Source organism: Mytilus galloprovincialis, chromosome 6 (genome assembly GCF_965363235.1).
Source record: "Mytilus galloprovincialis chromosome 6, xbMytGall1.hap1.1, whole genome shotgun sequence".
In the NCBI taxonomy this organism is placed as follows: domain Eukaryota; kingdom Metazoa; phylum Mollusca; class Bivalvia; order Mytilida; family Mytilidae; genus Mytilus; species Mytilus galloprovincialis.
In genome coordinates this window covers 90,608,919-90,631,160 of record NC_134843.1, presented here as the reverse complement: position 1 = coordinate 90,631,160, position 22,242 = coordinate 90,608,919, and the positions used below count along the sequence as shown (strand labels likewise).

General features: G+C 31.8%; 1 protein-coding gene across 1 annotated transcript in view; it reads right to left on the bottom strand.

The window, feature by feature from the left end:
• LOC143080674 (uncharacterized) overlaps nt 1-22,242 on the bottom strand; it is a 54,408-nt gene that overhangs the window by 31,095 nt on the left and 1,071 nt on the right. Inside the window, exons 2-16 of the mRNA XM_076256649.1 lie at nt 19,262-19,420; nt 18,849-19,032; nt 18,385-18,590; nt 16,244-16,507; nt 13,965-14,075; nt 12,992-13,099; nt 10,922-11,030; nt 9,588-9,805; nt 8,878-8,961; nt 6,782-7,126; nt 5,991-6,076; nt 4,660-4,723; nt 3,935-4,123; nt 2,935-3,179; nt 1,387-1,645 (exon numbers count right to left, since the gene is read on the bottom strand). Coding sequence (XP_076112764.1) covers nt 1,387-1,645; nt 2,935-3,179; nt 3,935-4,123; nt 4,660-4,723; nt 5,991-6,076; nt 6,782-7,126; nt 8,878-8,961; nt 9,588-9,805; nt 10,922-11,030; nt 12,992-13,099; nt 13,965-14,075; nt 16,244-16,507; nt 18,385-18,590; nt 18,849-19,032; nt 19,262-19,420 — 2,631 coding nt within the window. The remainder of the gene's footprint in view (nt 1-1,386; nt 1,646-2,934; nt 3,180-3,934; nt 4,124-4,659; nt 4,724-5,990; nt 6,077-6,781; nt 7,127-8,877; nt 8,962-9,587; nt 9,806-10,921; nt 11,031-12,991; nt 13,100-13,964; nt 14,076-16,243; nt 16,508-18,384; nt 18,591-18,848; nt 19,033-19,261; nt 19,421-22,242) is intronic.

The window sequence follows — 22,242 nt, the reverse complement described above, 5'->3', positions numbered from 1 at the left end:
TTAAATTGCAAGAAGAAGCAAATAATAGGATAATAAATATGTGTTTGTTGCAGATGAAAGATAACATTTATAAACCTTAATATCTTTTCAAAAAACAAAATGTTATCAAAACTATATATTATTGCATTTTTTAAAAAGGTGCGAGAAACTAACGGGGTAATATAAAATCATAAGTCACCAGAATATGACAACAACTTTATGGTACATACCAAGTTGAACGTGATTAAAAAAAATGGCAATTATTAGTAACGGAAAGTTGAAAACAATTGTCTTGCAACAATAAACACTTTGATCGTTTACTTTATTAAGGAATGTTGATAGTTGATTATGGCAATAGTATACAAACATTGCAGTTATTAGAAATACTTGAATAAATAGGATTGCTAGACCATTTGAGATGTGTCGGATAGAAATCGACCTTATGCATATGCATATCAATACTAAAGATTGTTTACTCTGGGTTGAAATATGCAAAGAAAACAACATCTATGCAAAGTCAGTAAGTGTTTGAACATTTAGTTGATATACAAAACATTCACAACAGACCAAAACATATCTTTTTTTGTAACTGATAGTTCCGCAGAAGTTACAGAAGGGCGCAGTTCTAATATGTACAGCAAACCAACTTGCTTCAATAGATTACATGCTTGTTTATATTTATGCCAACTATTTGAAGGAGTCATCGTTTTTCAGATATTTGGATGCATGATATCAAATATACACATTTCAAACACTAGCGTTCGTATATACACGAGCTCTTGTATTGTATGCGATAATGCCAATTAAATATCAAATAAAGGCAACAGTAATATATCGCTGATCAAAAGTCATACATCGACTGAGAGAAAAAAAATCAGGGTACAAACTAAAACCGAGGGAAACACATTTGACATAAGGGGATAACATCAGAAGAACAGAAACACTGCAGTTTTACAAAATCAAACGCCAACACAACAAAGACAGAAACGAACTGTATAATAGCTGTCATATTCATGACCTGGTACATGGCGGTTAAAAAAAATGGTTGGATTGAACATGATTTTATGGATAGCCAAACCTCCCTTAAATTGTTGTTTTGAAATGAACTCAAACTGAGATAACATTTTACATACTTTATGTCCTCAAAACAAAAGTAGAAATGATACAATTTATATGTTGTTATGAATAGTTGTATGTACGAATAAGTAACATGGAATGATAAAAAGTCAATCTTTGACAAGACTAAAACATTGTTGAACATGATTAATAGTATAAATAGAGTCGTTGAAGGTAACGGATGTTTTCTTAGTAATGAAAAATATTGATTTTATTATTGGTTTGTTTTCCATTTACTTTCTGTTGCTTTATGTTTTTTCCATAAAATACATGTATAAAAGAAATTTATACTTTTGTTATATGATTCTCTCCCTTTATCTTTGGTATGGCTATAGTATACGTTCCAGCTAAAGCATTGTTTCTGCATGTCGTTTCAATAGGCTCGAACCCAGAATCAGTGCAGTACACGCTCGGGAATAAACTGTTTCCACATTTGTCATTTGATTTACCATTTTCTCTTGAAGTACATTTGCAGTAATTTTCAGTGTTTGTCCAAAGGGACAACTTATTTTTTTCGTGAAGTGAAAATAAGTCGATTCCTGATGAAACTCTAAAAAAGACATGTGCAACAATATTTCACAAATATAATTGATGGACATCTGACCTTTGTTTGTTTGTTAGTTCCCCTCTTTTATTTCATTTTGATTCATTTATATGTTTCGGAGCTTAGTGTGACATCCACATTCACTAAAGTAATACGTATTTTTACTTAGGGGCCAATTGACGCCCGCCTTAGGGTGCGCAATTTTGTCGCTTTGTTGAAGACTCTTTGGTTTCCTTGTGACACATTTCTAATTCCCATTCACAATCTAATTATGTACTGCGTATATAAATCAAAGTATTATGCCATTATGTTCATTAGTAAACGCATTTAAGAAGGATGTTTGTTGAAGGTTTGATATAGATATTAAATAGCTTAACGATACCCTAGATTGATAGATCAGCATGTTGTTACGTGTTTTCGGAATTTTAATGGTCCACTCTGTCTTACTCTTATTTTGCCAGTCACAGTCACAATTTTCTCATTTCGTAAACATAAATATTTAGAATATTCGTTTTTATTTAAATCATTTAATGTTAATTAAACATAATAACTTGCATTATTGAAATATATATATGCTATACATATGTGTTAACGGGTTATGTTCTTCTCATATATGATATGATGGTATGATACTAAACACTTAACGGGAAAGACTGTGCCTGATATTCATATGATGAAGACATAATCTTTCAATCAGTGTAATTGATGTCAGGAGCTGGCCTGTCAGTTAACTGCTAGTAGTCTGTGGTTATTTATGTATTATTGTCATTTTGTTTATTTTCTTTGGTTACATTTTCTGATATCAGACTCGGACTTCTCTTGAACTGAATTTTAATGTGCATATTGTTATGCGTTTACTTTTCTACATTGGCTAGGGGTATAGGGGTTGTTGTCTCTTTGACACATTTCCCATTTCCATTCTCAATTTTAAGCTTGTCTTTGAGCTATTTTTGAACGAATTTTAGGGAATAAGGAAGTTATAAGTTGTGTCATCAATAAAATTGACTGTGTAAAGCACCGAAGCGAGTTTTAAAATCAATAGATATATTCGAATAAACTTAATGCCACAGTTAATCTTAAAATGCTAGACAAAAAATTAAGATTAACATAGATTTAGAAGGAAAACATAAATGCACTAATTATTAAAAGTTCCAAAATTGTAAACTATGCTTCAGACAGAGTACTCATGGTAGTATATTGGCAATTCAGATTGTGGTGATCTCAAAGTTACTTGAAATATCATATCATCATACTTAAAGACAACAATTTGTAAGTATCAGTATGCGGTTTCTTACTTCCATGAATTAGAAAATTCTAGGTTAGCTAAGGAGTATAGTCTGTTATGGCAACTAGTAGCTGTCGATTTGGAATTTCCATTCCGTAATGGAAAGTCATCATCACAACTGTTGGTCAGAGTTCCACACAGACCGTCTGTATTATTGAAGTCATCAGCTGAAGGTCTGATTTCTATGTCCAAGAAGTTTACTGGATTTACACGAGCTATTCTTACATTAATCGATGTACCAGTAGGGAATGTGATCTACAATGCAATCGTTGCTATTAATGATTGAAATCGGTAAAGCACATATTTAAATAGTATACGAACCAAGACAGTTAACCTCTGTTTGTTTTCTCAAGTAACAAGATTTTTGTCATTTAAATGTTGAATTAAAAGTAATTAGCAGATCAGCAAAATATACTGAAGTGAATGAATTTATTTCGACATCGATGTTTAAATCTATTCACAATTTTGTACAAAACAACAAAAAGGAAAAAAACACTTTGTTTTGGATATCAGAGCATTGCGATGCTGGCATCAATTTTAAAATTGATTTGATCATCAATTGTACCTACCATTGTCTATAAAACGACTGATGACACAAGTATTTACGATCAAAACCTGAAATGTTTTCTATGCTTTGAAATGGTATGCTGAAGACGACATACTAAATAAGCTGATACATATGAAAAAAAAAAAATAATTCATAAAAAATGATATTATAAAAACTGACTACACATGTCTGCTTTGTAATCCACTGCAAAAGAAATGCTCTTCAAAAGTCTACGTGAAAAAAACCTTCGTTAATCTGGTGAGAAATACAGTTTGAATTGAGGAAGTGCTATTTATCTCGATCATCAATTTTACTGAAGTTAATAAATTACTGATCACTGATGTAATACGCAATTTCCTGCAGTAACTGTTAAATTCAATCAACACATTTTACAGTAAATCAGAATGCTTTAAAACTCATATACAATTTCTAAGACAATTATAATGTTTTCTTGCTAACATACTCTGTAGTGCTGATTGTTTTGTTTCATCTTTGACACTTGTAGAACAGGGGAATGTTCACAAGCAACATATTGTATGACAGACCATCCGTCACAAAAATTGATAATAAACACATCGGCTCCAGCTCTGACAGCGATGCCACATGCACAGAAGACATTGTCGTTGTAACAAGATGTCAGCTGAATTTGAACCTACGGATATTAAAATATATGAAAGAAAATATAATTAAAGAAAACTAAAAATAAGACCAAACTAAAATGACACCAACAACAGAAGTGTCATTGGATAAGAAAATTAACAGAGCAATATTTAATTTGTCATTGTATTTCAATTTGAAAGTACAAAATTTAAAATAAATTTTTGAATTTATGTTTTGCTGTACTTTACTCGTTTTTACCTAGTATAACTGTTTTTTTTGTTCACACATCATTTTCAATATAATGAAATTGTATGCGAATGTCATACAAGTGAGAGGTTAAGCTAGATATAATACCAGGTTTAATTCATCATTTTCTACATAAAAAAAATGTCTGTAGCAAGTTATAAATATAACAATTGTTATCCATTCGTTTGATTTGTTTGAGGTTTTGATTTTGCTTTTTGATTATAAATGGACTATCCGTTTTTGGTCGGTATTGTTGTTATTTAACTTTTTTCGTTTCAGCATTTTAACTCATCATAACAATAGTCAACATCTGCATTTATGTTATAGCTACTTCTTACGTACCTCCATATTTCGTTGTTTATTGCGATACATTGTATACTTTCCTTTATACTGATGTTCATAGTGCCTAAAATATCAACATCAGTATAATAATGCGTAAATCAGAATACGAAAAAACGAATAGCGTTATAAATAAGTCGTATGTAGAACAAAATTTGCAAAAAATCGAAAACAGAATATACAGGATAAATTTTATAATTGTCTATGACAGTTAAACACGCTAAATAGCATACTTTTGTAATTGCTTTTAATGTAGACGAAACGTGCGTCTTGCGTACTAAACCATAATCCTGGTATTTACACCACTGGGTCGATGACACTAGGGGTGGACATCACCAACCCAGAAGTCAGCCCTCTGGTGTTGACATGAATATCAATTCTATGGTCATTTGTATAAATTTCCGATTTATAAAACTTTGAATTTTTCGAAAAACTAAGGATTTTCTTATCCCAGGCATTACTTACCTTATCCATAATTGGCACAATTTTTTGGAATTTTTGGTCTTCTATGCTCTTCAACTTTGCACTTGTTTGGCTTTATATTCTTTTTCGATCTGAGCGTCACTGATGAGTTTTATGTTGACGAAACGCGCGTCTGGCATACTAAATTATAATCCTGGTACCTTTGATAACTATTTACACCACTGGGTTTCGTCCCCGAGGATATCACCAGCCAAGTAGTCAACACTCCGGTGTTGACATGAATATCAATTATATGGTCATATTTATAAATTTCCTATATATAAAACTTTGAATTTTTTGAAAAAGTAAGGATTTTCTTATTCCAGGCATTGATTACCTTAGCCGTACTTGGCACAACTTTTTGGATGCTATGGTTTTTTATGCTCTTCAACTTTGTACTTGTTTGGCTATATAACTATCTTGATCTGAGCGTCACCTATGAGTCTTTAGTAGACGAAACGCGCGTTTTGCGAATTGAAATAAGAATCCAGGTACCTTTGATAAGTATTTACACCACTGGGTCGATGCCACTAATGGTGGACGTTTCATCCACGAGGATATCACCAGACCAGTAGTCAACACTCCGGTGTTGACATGAATATCAATTATATGGTCATGTTTATAAATTTCCTGTTTATAAAACTTTTAATTTTTCGAAACACTAAGGATTTTCTTATCCCAGGCATTGATTACCTCAGCAGTATTTGGCACAACTTTTTGGAATTTTTGGTCCTCTATGCTCTTCAACGTTGTACTTGTTTGGATTTATAAATATTTTGATCGGAGCGTCACTGGTGAGTTTATGTCGACGAAATGCGCTTTGGGCGTACTAAACTAAAATCCTGGTACCTTTAATAACTATAAATACTCACAAGCCGTCAAACGTTGTCATATGAGGATCGCTATATGCAGAACATACTTTAGAATGCCATTCTGTATAATGTTGCACGACTTTGACCTAAAAGAAAGAAGCACACCAAATTAGTGTAAACAAAGTTTGCCTACATGCTTTACTAAATCATATCAAGTGTGTTATGAGTTTGAAAAGGGTTTGATTTTCTAAATTAAAGTGTCGTGATTGAAAAAAATAACTAGCAAATGAACGATCTTCCAGTAAATGCAAAAGATTTAGTGCCTTGTGTCAATTGTGTTTTTGTTGTTTTTCTTTGCTTGTTTGAATAAAGGAGCTTTTTTCAAACATAATTTTATAGTTGATTATATCATTTCTATGTTACGATTTAAAACACTCTAATGTTAGGCGCATCATTGTTGGGCGATCACAAACATGATAAACGTCATATGGTGTCTGTTATTGTTCAAATATTTGTCCTTTGGTTTATAAATAGCCATCGCAATAGCAATATCACCAATTCGCCTTATTTTCAAACTATTGCTAATACTCAAAGTGCCAATCAATAAACAAAAAAAATTAAAAAAAATACCACACAATTAAAGATATACATGATTCTTATATTATATTATCTAAATACAAACATTCCCTTTGTCAAGTGTTAAGTTCACACTTTCATATCCACTGACGTTGAACAATTTAAAGACAATATATCAATTCCAGCATGAATGTATGTAGAAACAACATGCATCTTTTTTGCACGCGTTAAAATACTGTTATCTCTTTTGTTAACATGACACTAGCTATTCTAACCTTTATATCTGGCACTTCAAGAACGGTCCAAATGTTTTCCGACACAACCGCCTCCAACGTAATCAGGAATGTGTCTAATTGAACTCCGTATTGTCTATTTGGTCTGTGTTTTATAGATAGAGTCTTTGATGCATTCCAGTTTGCATTATTTGTTTCAAAATCACACCCATTCCCCCTAGTCAGTGTCACAATGTCACCATTACAACCGTTATAATTAGCCACACCAAATGCTACAGTATCCCTTATCGTGAGATGAAAACTGCAATTGCTGCATGACAAAGGAACGGTTAACCAGTATCTTAACTTAGCTGTACCACCTTTTTCAATTTCAACAGGACTGTTTGTCTGAAACAAGACATGAATCAAACGTAAGTCTATTTTATATACGTTGTGAAATTGCAAATAGTTTATTTGCTTTTTTATACATTTCTGCTTTTCTTTCAATCGGAAAATTAGTTTATGCGAACGCTAACGTGTTTGTTGATTGATATATTGAGAATACATCATTTATTGTTTTAATATAAGTAAGCTTAGCTCTTGTCAATGATTTGTCGAACACCATTAATTAAGGTACTTACTGCAACAGCTAACGAAAAAACTGTGGTTGCATTTGATAAGTTTCCAAATATTGAGACTATTATATTATAAGTCATCCCGTCAAAGATTGTGCAATTTTGTTATTGAGTGGTGTTAAGAATTGCACATGAGGTGTTCCAGCTACCGCTCACTATGTACACGACGTCACCGTTGTTGTGATGTTATCTATTCAGAGTTCCTTTACAAGTATCATTGCAAGTAGACGTTCTTTTTTATAAGCCTTAATTTGTGTCCGATACAACCACTCTACGATATTGGTGCCGAGACAAGGATACAATTTCACATCACAGGCAACCACAAATGTTTTGCTCGAAACTACAATTAATCCTGTAAGATCGGGACGACAATGTTCAGATGCCAACATTCTTTTTGGTGAAGGAGCACAGAGGTCGTTCATCACAGAAGACCTAGCCGCTAAATTACAGTTATCAATAACTGGCACAGAGACTCAAAACTTATCCGGATTTGGGGACAGTGCAGAAAGTACAAGAATTAGACACTTAAAAACTAGTGTTATTTATTTGCTTACTGATGAAGGACAATTGCCGATCAGAGTAATGAAATCGCCGCACCGCTCAAAACTTACATCCGTAAAGCTACCAAATCACCGTACTTATCAGGAATAGAACTCGCTCATCCAGTTACTACGAACGAAAAATTTTAAGTCTCAGTACTCGTAGAAGCCGAATACTATTCAGAGTTCCAATACAAGTATCATTGCAAGCAGAAGGTCTTATTTACAAGCCCTAAATTGTGTCCGATACAACCACTCTACGATAAGTGGTTTAGATTAACAAATAGTTTAGATAGTAGTGAGTTAGAGGTTTCAAGAGCTTGTAAAACTAGTTTACCAAATATATTTTTTCATCAAATCAGGCTTCCTGGACCATATGTTCTTCAATGTTCTTCGTTTTCTTTTGAACGGATAATTTTCTGTTTTTGTTTAAAGTGTTCATGTTTATGAAAACTTATCTTAGTGATACATGACAAAAAGTATAGATAGACGAAGTGGCGGTTTATGTGCATTGTTGTATATCCACAACCTTTTGTGCCTGTACCAATTGAAGACTACCGGTACCGCGTATTGTCCGGTGTTATTATTTTCCAATTCGTCGTCATTTTGTAGGCGTGTCAGATATTCATGGTTGTCATTGTCTATAACACTGTTCATAAGCTATACATGTATTCAACAGCTGAATTGGTTTTGTCAAATATTTGAGAAGCTTGATTAAACGTTAAATTAACGAAAGTATTAAAATACATATTTGAAAAAAATCAGTATTTCTGAAAGAGCAAGATATATCTTTTTTTTTTCGGATCATTTTATTTGAATACATTTTCCCCTCTTAAATATAATATTTGGAAACTAATGAACAATCAGTTCTTTCATATAAGTTAAAGCAATAATACAAAAGGAAATTAACTATTTGTTATTGTATGAAATGTATGTTTGAAAGTATAATTTGGAAACTGTTTCCAAATTTACTCCAATTTAGTACCTTTATTCCAACATAAAACTCATTGCTTCTAAAAGTTGTTGCCACTTTATTAAGTTGATATTGTCCTTCAATCCGGCAAGATACCTTTAAATAAAAGTGAAGGTTGTGTCAATATACAGTTTTCTGTATAATGTGTGGTTCCAAATCATAAAAATAGTAAATTTTAAAATAACTCATCGGTTTGATTATTGATTTTATTTTTGTGTTCGTGTATGTGTCATGTATATTTAAAATTCCTCTTTTTAAAATTATACAACCTTCAACTGTCATGAAATTTGCATAATAATAAAAACGCTGAGAAATTGTAGGTCCATAGATTAGAAATTTTGAATTGAATATTCCAAAGTGTAGAAAAAATATATTTGCGAGATATTTGTTATACCTTTCTCATATTGCCTGTAACTTATTCAAAGCAAGTTGTAAATGTTTTAAAACTCATGTGTTCATACTATTATACCATTAGTCTAAGGGAGATATATGTACTTCCGCGATTGTTTTTAATCTTTCGTTCTTTACGTCAATTGACTCTCTTCTTTATATATTTTGTTCATTATTTTCTGTCCTTTCGATTTAAGCACTCCAGAAGTTTTTTTATTTATTTTGTTCAGATTTTTTTCATCTTTGTTTAAACACCTTAATACTTCTTATTCTTACTACTGATAACCCTCTTGTTTTGACTGACAATACAGTCATTGGTAACATATACTTACGTTTATTCCTAGGTCAGTTATGGAATAACCCGACAAACGCATTAAATGTAGATTATCAGGCGTGTCCTGAAATACTTGACTGTTATTTCCCCACAACCACGTTATGTTAAAATGCGTGTAATTCATTCTTCTTGTATCTAAATGGCATTCCAGTTCGTACTCCTCATTCAACGAATTTGGTGATACATGGATTCTTATGTCAGGAACCGGGATTGTTTCTAAGAAAATAAAACATGGCCATCTATTTATCTAATAGTAATAAAACGCAACTTAAACCAAGAACCACTACCATACTTTTATGTCACTTACATTTGTTTGCAATATATTTAAATCAAAACTTTTGAAGGTAAATTGTTTCATTGACGAGGAAGTCATATGATAAAGTGCATTGTAAAGTAAATATAAATTTAACGACTGCATTACAAGTAGGTAACAACAGTTAATATTCAACACAGTTATAGTTTCAAATTCAATCGCCAGTCTAGGTGAGTTTGTTGTAATTTCGAAAATTTTAATATCGAGAGTAGTGAAATATCGTATTTCAAGTGATTCAGTGGTGAATCTGTTTCTTTGTTGTTTTTTTATCTTTAGACCATAAGTAAATGCATTTTTTTTTATCTGCAAAAAGATGTGTTCTTTCTATTTGAAGTCATTAGCAATGGTTGTTTTTGATGATACGATAGAAGATTTAAAGGACAGCATAAAAATTGACATCGCACATAAATTTAGCTCACTTGACAAAACCATTCAGACTTTTAGGTCCACATGATTAATCACCGATATGGTCATTATAACTATATGAATAAACATATTTGTTTTCGGGTGTATAAGGCTTTTCTAACCTATAGGAAAAAGTAAAATAACAAAATACCGAACACCGAGGAATATTTTAAACGGAAAGTCCCTGAGTAAATGTCAAAATCAAGAGCTCTAACACATTAAACATATATAACAACTGTCATATTCCCATAGTAGATTATAGATTATGATAGCTATATTTGACAAAACCTATCGGAATTATTGGTCCTAATTTCTCATCCACTTCGTACTTAATTTTATCCTGTTTAAGTTTTTCACATTGATCACTACTGATAAATCTTTTGTAACTGAATCGCACGTATATCGTTCACAATTTTAATCCTATTATGAGTATATTGTTTTTTTAAATCTTAAAGTATCGACAAGTATAAATTGTGTAAAAATTATTATTGAGGACGAATATAACTTGTGAGTTATGTTTCATTTGTTTATATTAATTATTGGCCCTGTCTTTTCACAAAATATTTATGTAAACAAAAACTATACTTAGTACGTTTCGGTATAGATAAACTTACGATTCATGCTCCATTCTGATGTTGAATATGATGAGTTACAAATGTACATTTCATCAATGGAACTTTTGGACAAATCAGTATAACAGACACCGTTTATTAGACACTCTCCCTTAAAGAAAGTTAGAAATGTGCAATTGTTCTGTAATTGCATACATATACAAAGATATACAAGCTAATTTTTATGAAATAAAAAAATGAATGTTTTATATATATATATATGTATACACCATATGTAAGTAGCAAACGGGATCAATTCAATAACTTCAAAACTATAAAAGGCAGCCTGTTAAAGTTTGGTACTGTAAGGGTGGCATAAAAGATACTCAGACAAAAAATCTATCTCAGATATTAAAATTGATGATGAGTCGAAAACGAATGATATTGAGGGGTTTATTTGTATTTGGAGTGGAGAAAATACTTTGTTCATCTCCCTGTACAATTTGCTGCAAATTGAAACAATCGTTTAGCTACTTGCAAGGTATAATGTACAATAGGTGTTCCGAAATGACAATCGTCTGCCCTTAGACAACTTTTAAAAGAAATTTAGACGTTCAGTTCTCCAGACACTTTTTTTTTTTAAATTTCATGAAGTTTGAAATTCATTCGTTGTAGGGAATAAGAAGAACTTTATGTTAACCAACGCGAAATTTAAAGGAGCGCAATCAGCTGACCGAACTAGACAGTACATTACGTTGTCGTCACTAAAACAAATTAGTCGTTCCATACGATAGGTTTTTTTGCTTTCGCGGTTTTTGATCTTTGGGTTCAAAAATAGTATTTGAAAAATTTAACAATTGAGTCTTACTCACGAATATTACATTTTCGCCGAGTATGAATTCTCACGCCTTATGATGCATGCATAGCCCGATATGATTTGATTTAGCATATCAACCGATTTCATTCGAGTTCCAATGGTATTCCTATGTGGAAGAAAAGCGTGACTATTGGGAGTTGCTTGGTTTCTGATGTTATCACAAGTTGATAAAACGATGAATAATCAAAATATTATTATTTGAACATTGGTTAGAAATTGCCGACTTAGTTATTGTAAGGAATTTAATAGTTTACAAAAAATGATTTGTGATTTCGGTTACCGTATTGTAAAACGTGTTCGTTACATTATGTAGATTTTTTGGTTAAAAATTCACAAGCGCTATATTCCGCCATTTTGTGTCTTTTGGGGTGATATGCTTAGTTTGGTGTACTTCGACGAAGAGGGGAAAGTTTGTACCCGACAACAAGTGTTTATGTCATCAGTCCGCCATTCAGTACCCCACCATTACGTTTATTTGATTAAATATTTTACAACAAGTCTTACTATTTAGTGTATATTATTGCATGTGCACTGTTATGTACACATTGTTTTTAAATGCCTGGATCATCATAGTATATACATATTATGTTTTGTTTGTTTAAACATAGTGCATCAAATCATAAATATATGTACATAGATACATATGTTTTAATAATGAGAACATATGAAGAAATATTCTTTGGATCGGTACTGATAAAATATTACATGTTCAGAAGATGTAAGTTTGTACAAATTATAATTTTAATTTGTACAGGGTTTTTGTACAAGTTATATGTTTTTTGACACCTACCTTCTTACAACAGGTGATACAAGTTTATCTTCTAAAATATTTCAGTTAAATGTCTTAAATTCAAATCTATATACTTCAACTTAACATTTAGTGCCATTCTCATTGTCCTAAATCTGGAAATAAGGATACCTGAATGGTTTAAATTCTAGTTTTATTTTTCTCCATATACCAAAATTATATCCATAATAAGTCTTTTTATGTTCTAAAACTGTTTTTTATATAAATGCTCAGTATTAGACTGTATCATGTAGTTGTGGAAATATGACTAAAATATGCGAAACAAAAGACTGTTTGCTTGCATCATCCATTTGTGTAAAGCGGTTCATAAAACCTTGATTACTTGTACAAAACGTCTGTACAAATTATAATTTGTACAACATGACAACTTGTACACAACATATAGATCGAATTGGAAGCAGTCTATGCTATACATTGTGTTTTTTTGTTAATCTTTAGAATCACTTACCACGAGTGTCCAGTTAGTTGATGACACCTCCGGGTTACATGAAAGACATTGTAAAGCTGCATTTTTATGTTTGTGGTGATAGAAAGTTCCATTTATTTTGCAGTTGTGCTAGAAATAAAAAAAATTAAGCCTTTAACATGTGTTGCTTTGATTAAAGTTTTTATAATACGTGTTGCTTTGAATAAAGTTTTTATAATACGTTTCATTGTAGATTCCACCTAGTTCAAAATGATTTTTTTGTGAATTGCAACAAACAAAAAAACAAAAAACAAAAAAAAACAAATTTAAAAAAAATTATCCGAACATCTTGTCTCTTTTAGTGGAATGTACATATTTGAATGAAGTTATCTCAAATCTCCCCTGGGGTTATGTAAATATGAAAATCATTTTTATCTCATTTAATAAACATTTCATATTTTGGAATGGCTCAGAGTTTATCAAAAACATAATAAGGTTATCAATTTCTTACTACGATTGTTTGTCTCATTGAAAATGTTTAAAAAGTTTTATCTTGAATGTGTACTTGATATCTGCGTGATAGTAAACATCTTAACAATCGCCTTCAAGTAGTCAACGTGAACTTAATAAAAATGCAGAAGTGATAAAAACAGACATGTACAAAGTTATATTATTTGTAATGAAAGAAAACATAACAGTACACATACATTTTTTTTTTAAAGTAAACTGTTGTTGTTTTCCCAAATTTAATTTATAATTATCCAAATATAAAAGAAAATATACACTTCCACCTACATGTTAATTAGCTTGTTTTCGAGCTACTTTTTAGATGTGTAAAATTTCGTAAATATGTTGTAAGGGTGGTATAGAGAATATTTGAAATGAGATAATTTGAAAAAAAAACTAACAGGTATTTTTTTCTTATGTGTTTAGTTTCTTGTTTGCTGTGTCATTCACGTAATTCCCATAATTCCCTTTCATTTAATAAGTGGAAGATTTATATACAATATTTTACTTTAGAATCAAACGTCCACTTGAGTGGGTCAATGTCTGGATTGCAAACCATGAAATCATTATGTGTATTATTAACTCCTTCACATCTTCCGTTGATGAAACAAGTATTTTTCTGAAATGACAATCATAAAGCTTATATTCATAAACAAAACCCCCATTGTAATGAAAATAATGATAATGATAATGATATGGCTATGATGCGAATGTAAAAAATATACCCTTTGAGAACATAAAAAAAGTTTGAAAACCGCTCAATCTCCAGCGTCTACGGTTAATTCGCTACATGTGATACTGCTTGATTAGTTTATAATTCAGCAATAAAAACAAATACTGAGTTGCAGCTAAAACAATATGATATCGATTCAATAATGCATGACACGCATTGCTAAATAATCTCCATTCTGCTACGTATATGTAAAAAAAAACCAGCTATGACTTTTAAGAATGATAGAGGAAGAACAAAACAGTTTTTGTATGAATATAGAACTCTTTGTATTCATTATTTGTAAAACAATTGTTTCATAATTTCCTACTTGTTTTCATGACAACTAAGCCAATTAATATATTAAGGACAGAGAGAAATAAATACAGAACTATAAGGAAAGTTAAGAACGGAAAGTCCGTTGTCATATAGCACAACCAAAACTCCAAACACATAAAACGATTGAAAAACAACTGTCACATTCCTGACTTGGTACAGGCATGTAGAAAATGGTGTCTTATACCTAGTTTTGTAGCTAGTTATACTTCTCACTTGTATGACAGTCGCATAACATTTCATAATATTCGCAATAATATGCAAACAGTTTTAACAGACATAATAGTTCATGTTTTTCTATGTTTATGACGTCTTTACTCTAAAAGAGGTGCGAAAGATACCAGAGTCACAGTCAATCTCATAAATCGAAAATAAACTGACAACACCATAGCTAAAAATGAAAAAGACAAATAGAAAAATAATAGTACACATGGTATCAGGAGCTCCAGAAGAGTAAGCACATCCTGCTCCATGTGGCACCCGTCGTGATGCTCATGTTATTACAACGCCGGTAAATAGTCAAATTCGGTAGGTCACATTCATAAAACGTGAAAGGGGTTGTAATAACGACGTAAGAAACATATCCGATATAATCTGTGAAACGATTATTCCATAACGGTCAACCAACTCGTAATAGCTTCGCTAAAATTTATGAAGGGTTGATTTCAGATTGACCATTCGGAACTTTTGGTTTAATAGCTTCCTTATGAGTAGCAACCCTCTATCCAGGTAATCATGATAGGAAATACTAGCACGGGAATATCGAATCTATTTGGAGATATATACTCCGTATACAGGCGCTGCTGGAATGTTGCTACATAGAATTGGAAAGTGCACAATCGGAAAGTTGAAATCATCTCGTTTGTCGTAAAATTTTCAACCGAACCTCACTATGAATTTCTATCAATTGGATTTTTTTAACCAACTGGATGTTGGATGTGTACTGATTGATAATTTGGTCTGAGATGCATAATTTTTATATTAGCTGTTTTGAACTAGCTGTCAATAACTGCCAGTACTCTCATATTTTTATTAAAAGTAATGTCTTTTAGTCGTTCGGATATACAATTATCCGGCCACGTTCACTCTGTGTAGCATTTCTATGTGTATCCGTCTGATGAATTAAGCCTTTTTCAGCTGATTGTTATAGTTCGTTGTTATGTTGTTATGTTACGCCACTGTCCAAGGTTATGGGAGGGTTCAGATCCCGCTACCATGTTTAACCCAGCCACATTCTTTATGCATGTGCCTGTCAAGAGCCTGTAATTCAGTGGTTGTCGTCTGTTGATGTGTTACATATTTGTTTTTTCGTTCATGTTTTGTACATAAATCAGGCCATTATTTTTGTCATTTAAATTGTTTTACATTTGTCAATTCGGGGTCTTTCATAGCTGACAATGCTGTATGTTATTTTTCTCATTGTTGATACCCAAATAATTCAGTCGTTATATTCAGCTGATCTACGATGTCTACATTAACTCCCGTGGAAAGAAATCGGACACGGAGAGGAATTGAATTATTCCAGTTACATTGTTTAAGGCCGTAAGGTGACCTATATATGGTTGTGAATTTCTGTGTCGTGTTGTCTCTTCGGGATAGTGGTCTCATTGACAGTTAAATCACGTTTTTTTCTTTGTTTTTTTTTATATATTTATATGCAATTCGGAAGATAATCAGGAACAAATGAAAAGAAAAGGTAGTCCTTTCCATGTCTGTTATATCTACTTAAACACTATGCTTACCATCAAACCGACTCCATTGTTTGTATTTGGATGGTAAATATCTTGGCATTCACCATTGAATACTCTCAATGTCAAATGATGGCCATAATTAAGATTATTATAGCTAAGTGCCACTCGATATTCTACTACATAAAGTCCTGTATGATTAAATGTCACTTCGAGAGTCTGCCTATTGGTCAAAGAACAATGCACTTCTGACAAAGATTCAACTGTTGCATTTACCACATGAGTTGACAAATTGATGACTGTGCTATTTGACATTGCCTAGAATATAAAAACACATTAATCAAAATGGTCGAAGTATTGCAATTCTTGAACGAGACTGTTTCAGTTACATTTAGAAAAAAATGTATATCGTACATAAAACATTATCTGGTGACTGAATGAAATAAACAAAAATCTAAGAATATTTAAAACGTTTTCCCGTTCTAATGTCATGTCCTCTTTTTTTCATATTTAACTCTACTGTATGAGTGTCACCTTATGCAGAAGGTCATTTGATGAATTATTACACTTGATCAATCCTAGTTTTGGACCCTGTTTGAGCCTTATCTCATTGACAGTCAAACCCCATTCCAAAATACATTTTAGAAACCTGTATTTACAATCGGTATATTTTAAATCGGTGTTTATTCAAAATACTCAACTTATTTTCAGCATCATTTGTACTTTGAAAAAAGGAAACGATGTTTTGAAAGATATAGTTATGTTCAACATGAACATGAAATTACAGCTGAAATTTGGATCTTCCTGAATAGCTGGTTCGTATATACGTGGTTAGTGATTGCTTGACTGTTTTATGTAACAAAATAAAAAATTAAACTATAATCACGAAGTACGTGATATATATTGTGAATGCTATTATATGTATTTGTGAAAAAGAAGTAGAAGATATCGAATTAACAAGCACAACTAATACTATAAAAGACAAAAACACCTTGAGAAAACAAACAAGATTAACAACGAAAGGACACACATAAGTCAACAAAGAAACTGCTTAGAAAAACAAATTACTTATCAATACGAACCACACACCAATGGGGTTGATATACGGAGCCTAGAAAGATTAAGAACGTGTCAGAAGTTAATTCAAATATTTGGTTAAGTCTTATTCGGTAATTTCACAAATTATAAAAAAATAGATCGTGGTTTCGACAATTAGAATAAAAATTATTGATTAGTTTAGGTTAAATCAATTTTCATTGTATTTGCAAGCATGATAAAACTGTTGAGATGTGATATGCTTGCCAATTAGACATGCCAGTATCATTATTTTTGAAATGAAAAATATCAATCATGATCTAGATTTAAGACTTTTGTTTTATTGAATTGTGCAGTCAAGATATATATATCGAAAGTATTGTCTGTTGAGTATTTAATGTATTATTTATGATCAATTTCAATAAGAAAAAAAAAAACCATTTCAAAAAACAAAATATAACATTGTAAAGTCGATTTAATTAAACAAAGGATTTTAAAGTGAACTTAGATACACATTATTAAAAGCAAATTTCAGACAGTTCGAGTCCCATATCGTGGCAAAGATTCAATGAGATCATTAAAAACATACAATATAATGACCCAAAGTAAAAAGATGAAAAGGGTAATTAGCAAACAAAACATAACCGAGTTATTGTCATTTAATCTCGCATAAGTCCTTCGTGTCTTTTTTTTCAGCATTTAATCTTAAAAGCTACATTGTATTAAAAGGCAAAAGATACCAAATTAATATTCAAAATCATAAATCAGAAACAAACTGGCAACGCCATGGAAAAAAATAAAAACGACGAAAAGACAAAATAAGTTCACAAAACAACATAGAAAACAAAAGACTGAGCAACATGGACCCCGCCAAAAACCGAGGCTTTTGTGAATCCAATATGTATTTTTCATTCGGTATTTTTTTTCACAGACATTTCTTCTCCATATCTATGTATTTATTGTGACTGAGAGATTTGCAATTTAAGTGTGATCATTTTTAATACGTGTTCGTTTATATCTGGAAATGTATGGTGTATTATATATTATCATTCTGATAAAAATTCAACAAATACTCCATACTTTGCATGTATTAAAAATTGGATTTTTGTTTTATTCATATTTAATTCGATATTCAATTAATTTTCATTCAAATGACTTACTAGGTATTTTTCTATCTTGCATGTTAATGTCCCAGAATGTTCTATTTCATGTCCGTACAAAACAAAGGAGTAACATTTAGCTTTATTATGATCACACCAAATATGTCCTCCGCTTTTTAATCCGGAAATTTCTGTTATTGTAGGTGGAGTCGTAACACTGATTGAACAATCAACTCCAAGAAACTGATGATTACATGTGCATATAGCTAAAAAATAACGTTCAAATTAAAACGGGACATAAATATCACATAAGCCAAGTTTTTTTCCAAATTGTAATTTGCCGTTTGTAAGGATTATACATATATCAAACTTTAGTCAGAAAAGATTAAAATTTAGTTTAATATCAGTAAATAAAAAAATATAAAAAAACAAGTAATTATATACAACATTTTTCATCACTTTTATTATCATCACAGTTATAACATAGACACATATAAATAGAATATCAAAGTAAAAGGTCATACCGTTATTACAGGTTCCATGATCGTTACAGTCTTCTGGACAAAGTTTATCTAGATCCGGGAGTTTAATTGGATTGACAGTTGATGTGTTATGAGACTCCTCTTTATCTTTATTCTTAACTTCCACAACGCATCTTTCTAATACTGCATGGACAGTTTGTTTAGCCCACATTGTGCTGTCTGTCAGCTAAGAAGGTATTTAGTTTGCATTAAAGCTTAATTACAGTTATAACCCACGGGAAATGAGTGTTTAAAACGAACTTTAAGTAGTTTAACACAAGAGAAACACAAAAAGACGAACTTAATTTTTTTTTTATTATTATCTGCTAGATTAAGAACTTAAATTCATGATTCATTTTACTAAACAATTTAAATCTAACTACGGTTTGAATCCTATCTCAAAAAAACAAACCCACCTCAATATCATGCCAGCACATGTCATAGAAATGTGGCCAGTCTATACCTGGCAGACCTGCGGCACATTCTCTATATGCATTTGTTTCTTGTATCTTTCTTTTACAAAACTCCTGTGCTTGAACTGTATTGAAAGTAACGTGGGTTCCAGGAGATGATGTCTACAATAGTGTAATTTCAAATTTACATGCAATTTACTAAGAAATTTGAGGATAGCAGTCGGACGACTAATGTAGTGTAAATTCTTCTTACTTCTAACCTCGAAAAAATCAGCGATTTAGCTAAAATTAAACCTCTTTAATTGAAACCAAGTTCAAGCTACAATATTTGTTCAAATCGTATTAGTTGCACCAAAGCTGAGGGAATATAAGATTATAGAGCATGTGTTATAATTACGATATATAACTCTCAACCACAGACCATATTACATCGAAAATTATCTGTTTGAGTTTCAAAGTCTGCTTGTATTGTACTTTTTCGACTTATTCTATCCGTATTCTCATCCAAATCAATTTCCTTTTTCCATTTTGTCCAAGCGGTGATTTTGACGACCATTTTAACACGAATTAATAGTTGTACAAATTCCCGTTTTTTTACACATCATCCTAAGTTTCTATAGATACATGTAAGATTTTTATTTTCAAAACAAAATTTCATGAGGATACAGCGTGCATCATGAAAAGTATTTATTGCAAAATAAACTAAGAATGAAATAAAGTGATAAATCCCAGTCTATTTTTCATAAGAACATACAGATAAATCGTGCAGATGCTTAAATATTAAAAAAAGGAGAATATAAATTTAAAGTATATAGTAATTCATTTTTAAAGGTTAAAAATGAGCAGAAGAATTGCTGGAACACGATAAAGCAACCTATGTCAAAACGTTTAGCGTTACGTATTGCAAACAAACTTTCGACACTCTGCATCTAGAAAAAGTTACCATAAAAATGTCAAATAGTTTCCAAAAATATTTTTTTTAATTATTTAATCACTTTGTGATTGCAAAACCGGCTGCATTGACTTGTTTGTGTGAACGTTATTCGATAACGTCAGGAACGATAACTCGTGGCGTAACGTCATAAGTCGTGTCAACTTACTGTCAAGACAAACGCTTTTATAGAAAATAAAGGAATATGGAGTAAACATACACTGGACAGTAATCGCACACAAAGTCAATGTTTAACAAAAATACAAATTATCAATGGTCAGCGTTTTTATTCCTGTTCATCTTTTATAGTCGCTAAAGGGTCTTCAACAATGAAAAATTCACTTGTGTACCAGAACAACAAAAAGACACTAGCAAGAAAAGATCTGAGAGTACTTAAGTTACTGACAGCTAGTTCACACTCTTACGCTTGAAGTCTTCCTGTCCATCATCCCGCAATCGTTATTTTTGCGCATATATGAAATACCTACCACTGAACATTGAACCAAGTAAAATCCAGAGTTTTGCATTTACAAGGACGTGTACGGATGAGGATTAAATATAATATTTATGATATATTCACTTGTACTTTACCCTTAGGCTGTCTCCGTGTACTGTAATTTATGGTTTAAAGGAATACGAATACTTTATTTCTCATAAAACTTCAATTACTAGTTATCAAGAACATACATAAACATAAGTATAAGGTAAAATTATTACATGCATGTGTAAACGATACAATTAAATTAACATGGAGAGCTGACTTTCACATTTATATTTTTTACATAGTTTTTCTTATATTACAATATTTGAAGAGTGAAAATGTTGATCAACTTTAAAGATATATTAGGGTTTGACTAACAGTAGTTCCGTAAACATTTCCTTCTTTCTATAGTTTAAATGTTCTACTAAATATTTTTAAGATCCTGTCTATGACATATTCTCCTTACAGATCTAAGAGTATTGTTATTTTAAAGATGAAATTATTTTGCCTGAATACAGAATGCTGGTTAATTTCATGTCTATGTTCATAACGAGTTCTAGAAAATAAAACAAAAGGAATTCTCGAGATTTGTTTGTTTTATGCTTTTTTAAATATGGAATAGGATATATAGTTTGATCCTATAAACTTTTTGTTTATGTTGGAAAATAATCGTTTGTGTCCAATTATATTGAGTATCCTTTGTCTCATACTGTATCATTGATGCAATAGACTTTTTTTTTATATTATAAACGATGCCACGTTAAATATTGTACGAAGAGATTAAGATCCTGTAAATCGTGGATGGAAATTCAAACTTTAATTATTATTATTTATTTTTTTAATCACGACAACAATCAGATATTGTTCAGCAAGCGTCGATATTCAACTGTTTCCAAGCGAATTTGTCTCGATAATGCCGTTCTCAATCCGATTCTGATCCGATTTGTATCTTTTGCATGGTAAAAGTCAACCGAGTCTGTCACGACTGGATTCTACCGAATGCAATCCGACAGAGTTCAGACAGTGACCAAACAGTGAACCGACGCTGACAGAAGTTAGCCGTTAGAAAACTGTCGGCATATTCGGGATAATCAGGTATTATTGGAACCTAATCCTATCATGGTCTGCTCTATCGCATTGCAAACGGCTTTGTCTGGTTTCAGTCGTATAGCTTTCAGTAATTGTCGGGACTCTGGCATGGGTATCATTGACGAATTTCGTATTCATAACGGGACTGTTCCGGAACGGTTTCGGCAAAGACGGTTCGCAATCGACCAGATCTGGATGCAATCTGGACTCAATCGGCAGAAAAACAGCAATGCAAATTTCTCCAGATCATTCCCGTTCCACAGGACACCGTAAAAAAACCACAGAACATTGTTAGGATTTTGATCCGATACAGCAGAATCTGTCACGACATAGTCACGTGTGTAATCCGACTAGTCAAAATCGGTTGAGTTTCCCCGAACGTTACAGGACGCACATAACTGTCGGGGTGCTTCGACGAACTACCATGACCATTCCCGACCCGTAGGAATCTGTTACGAACGACTGCGTTCAGACAATGATAGG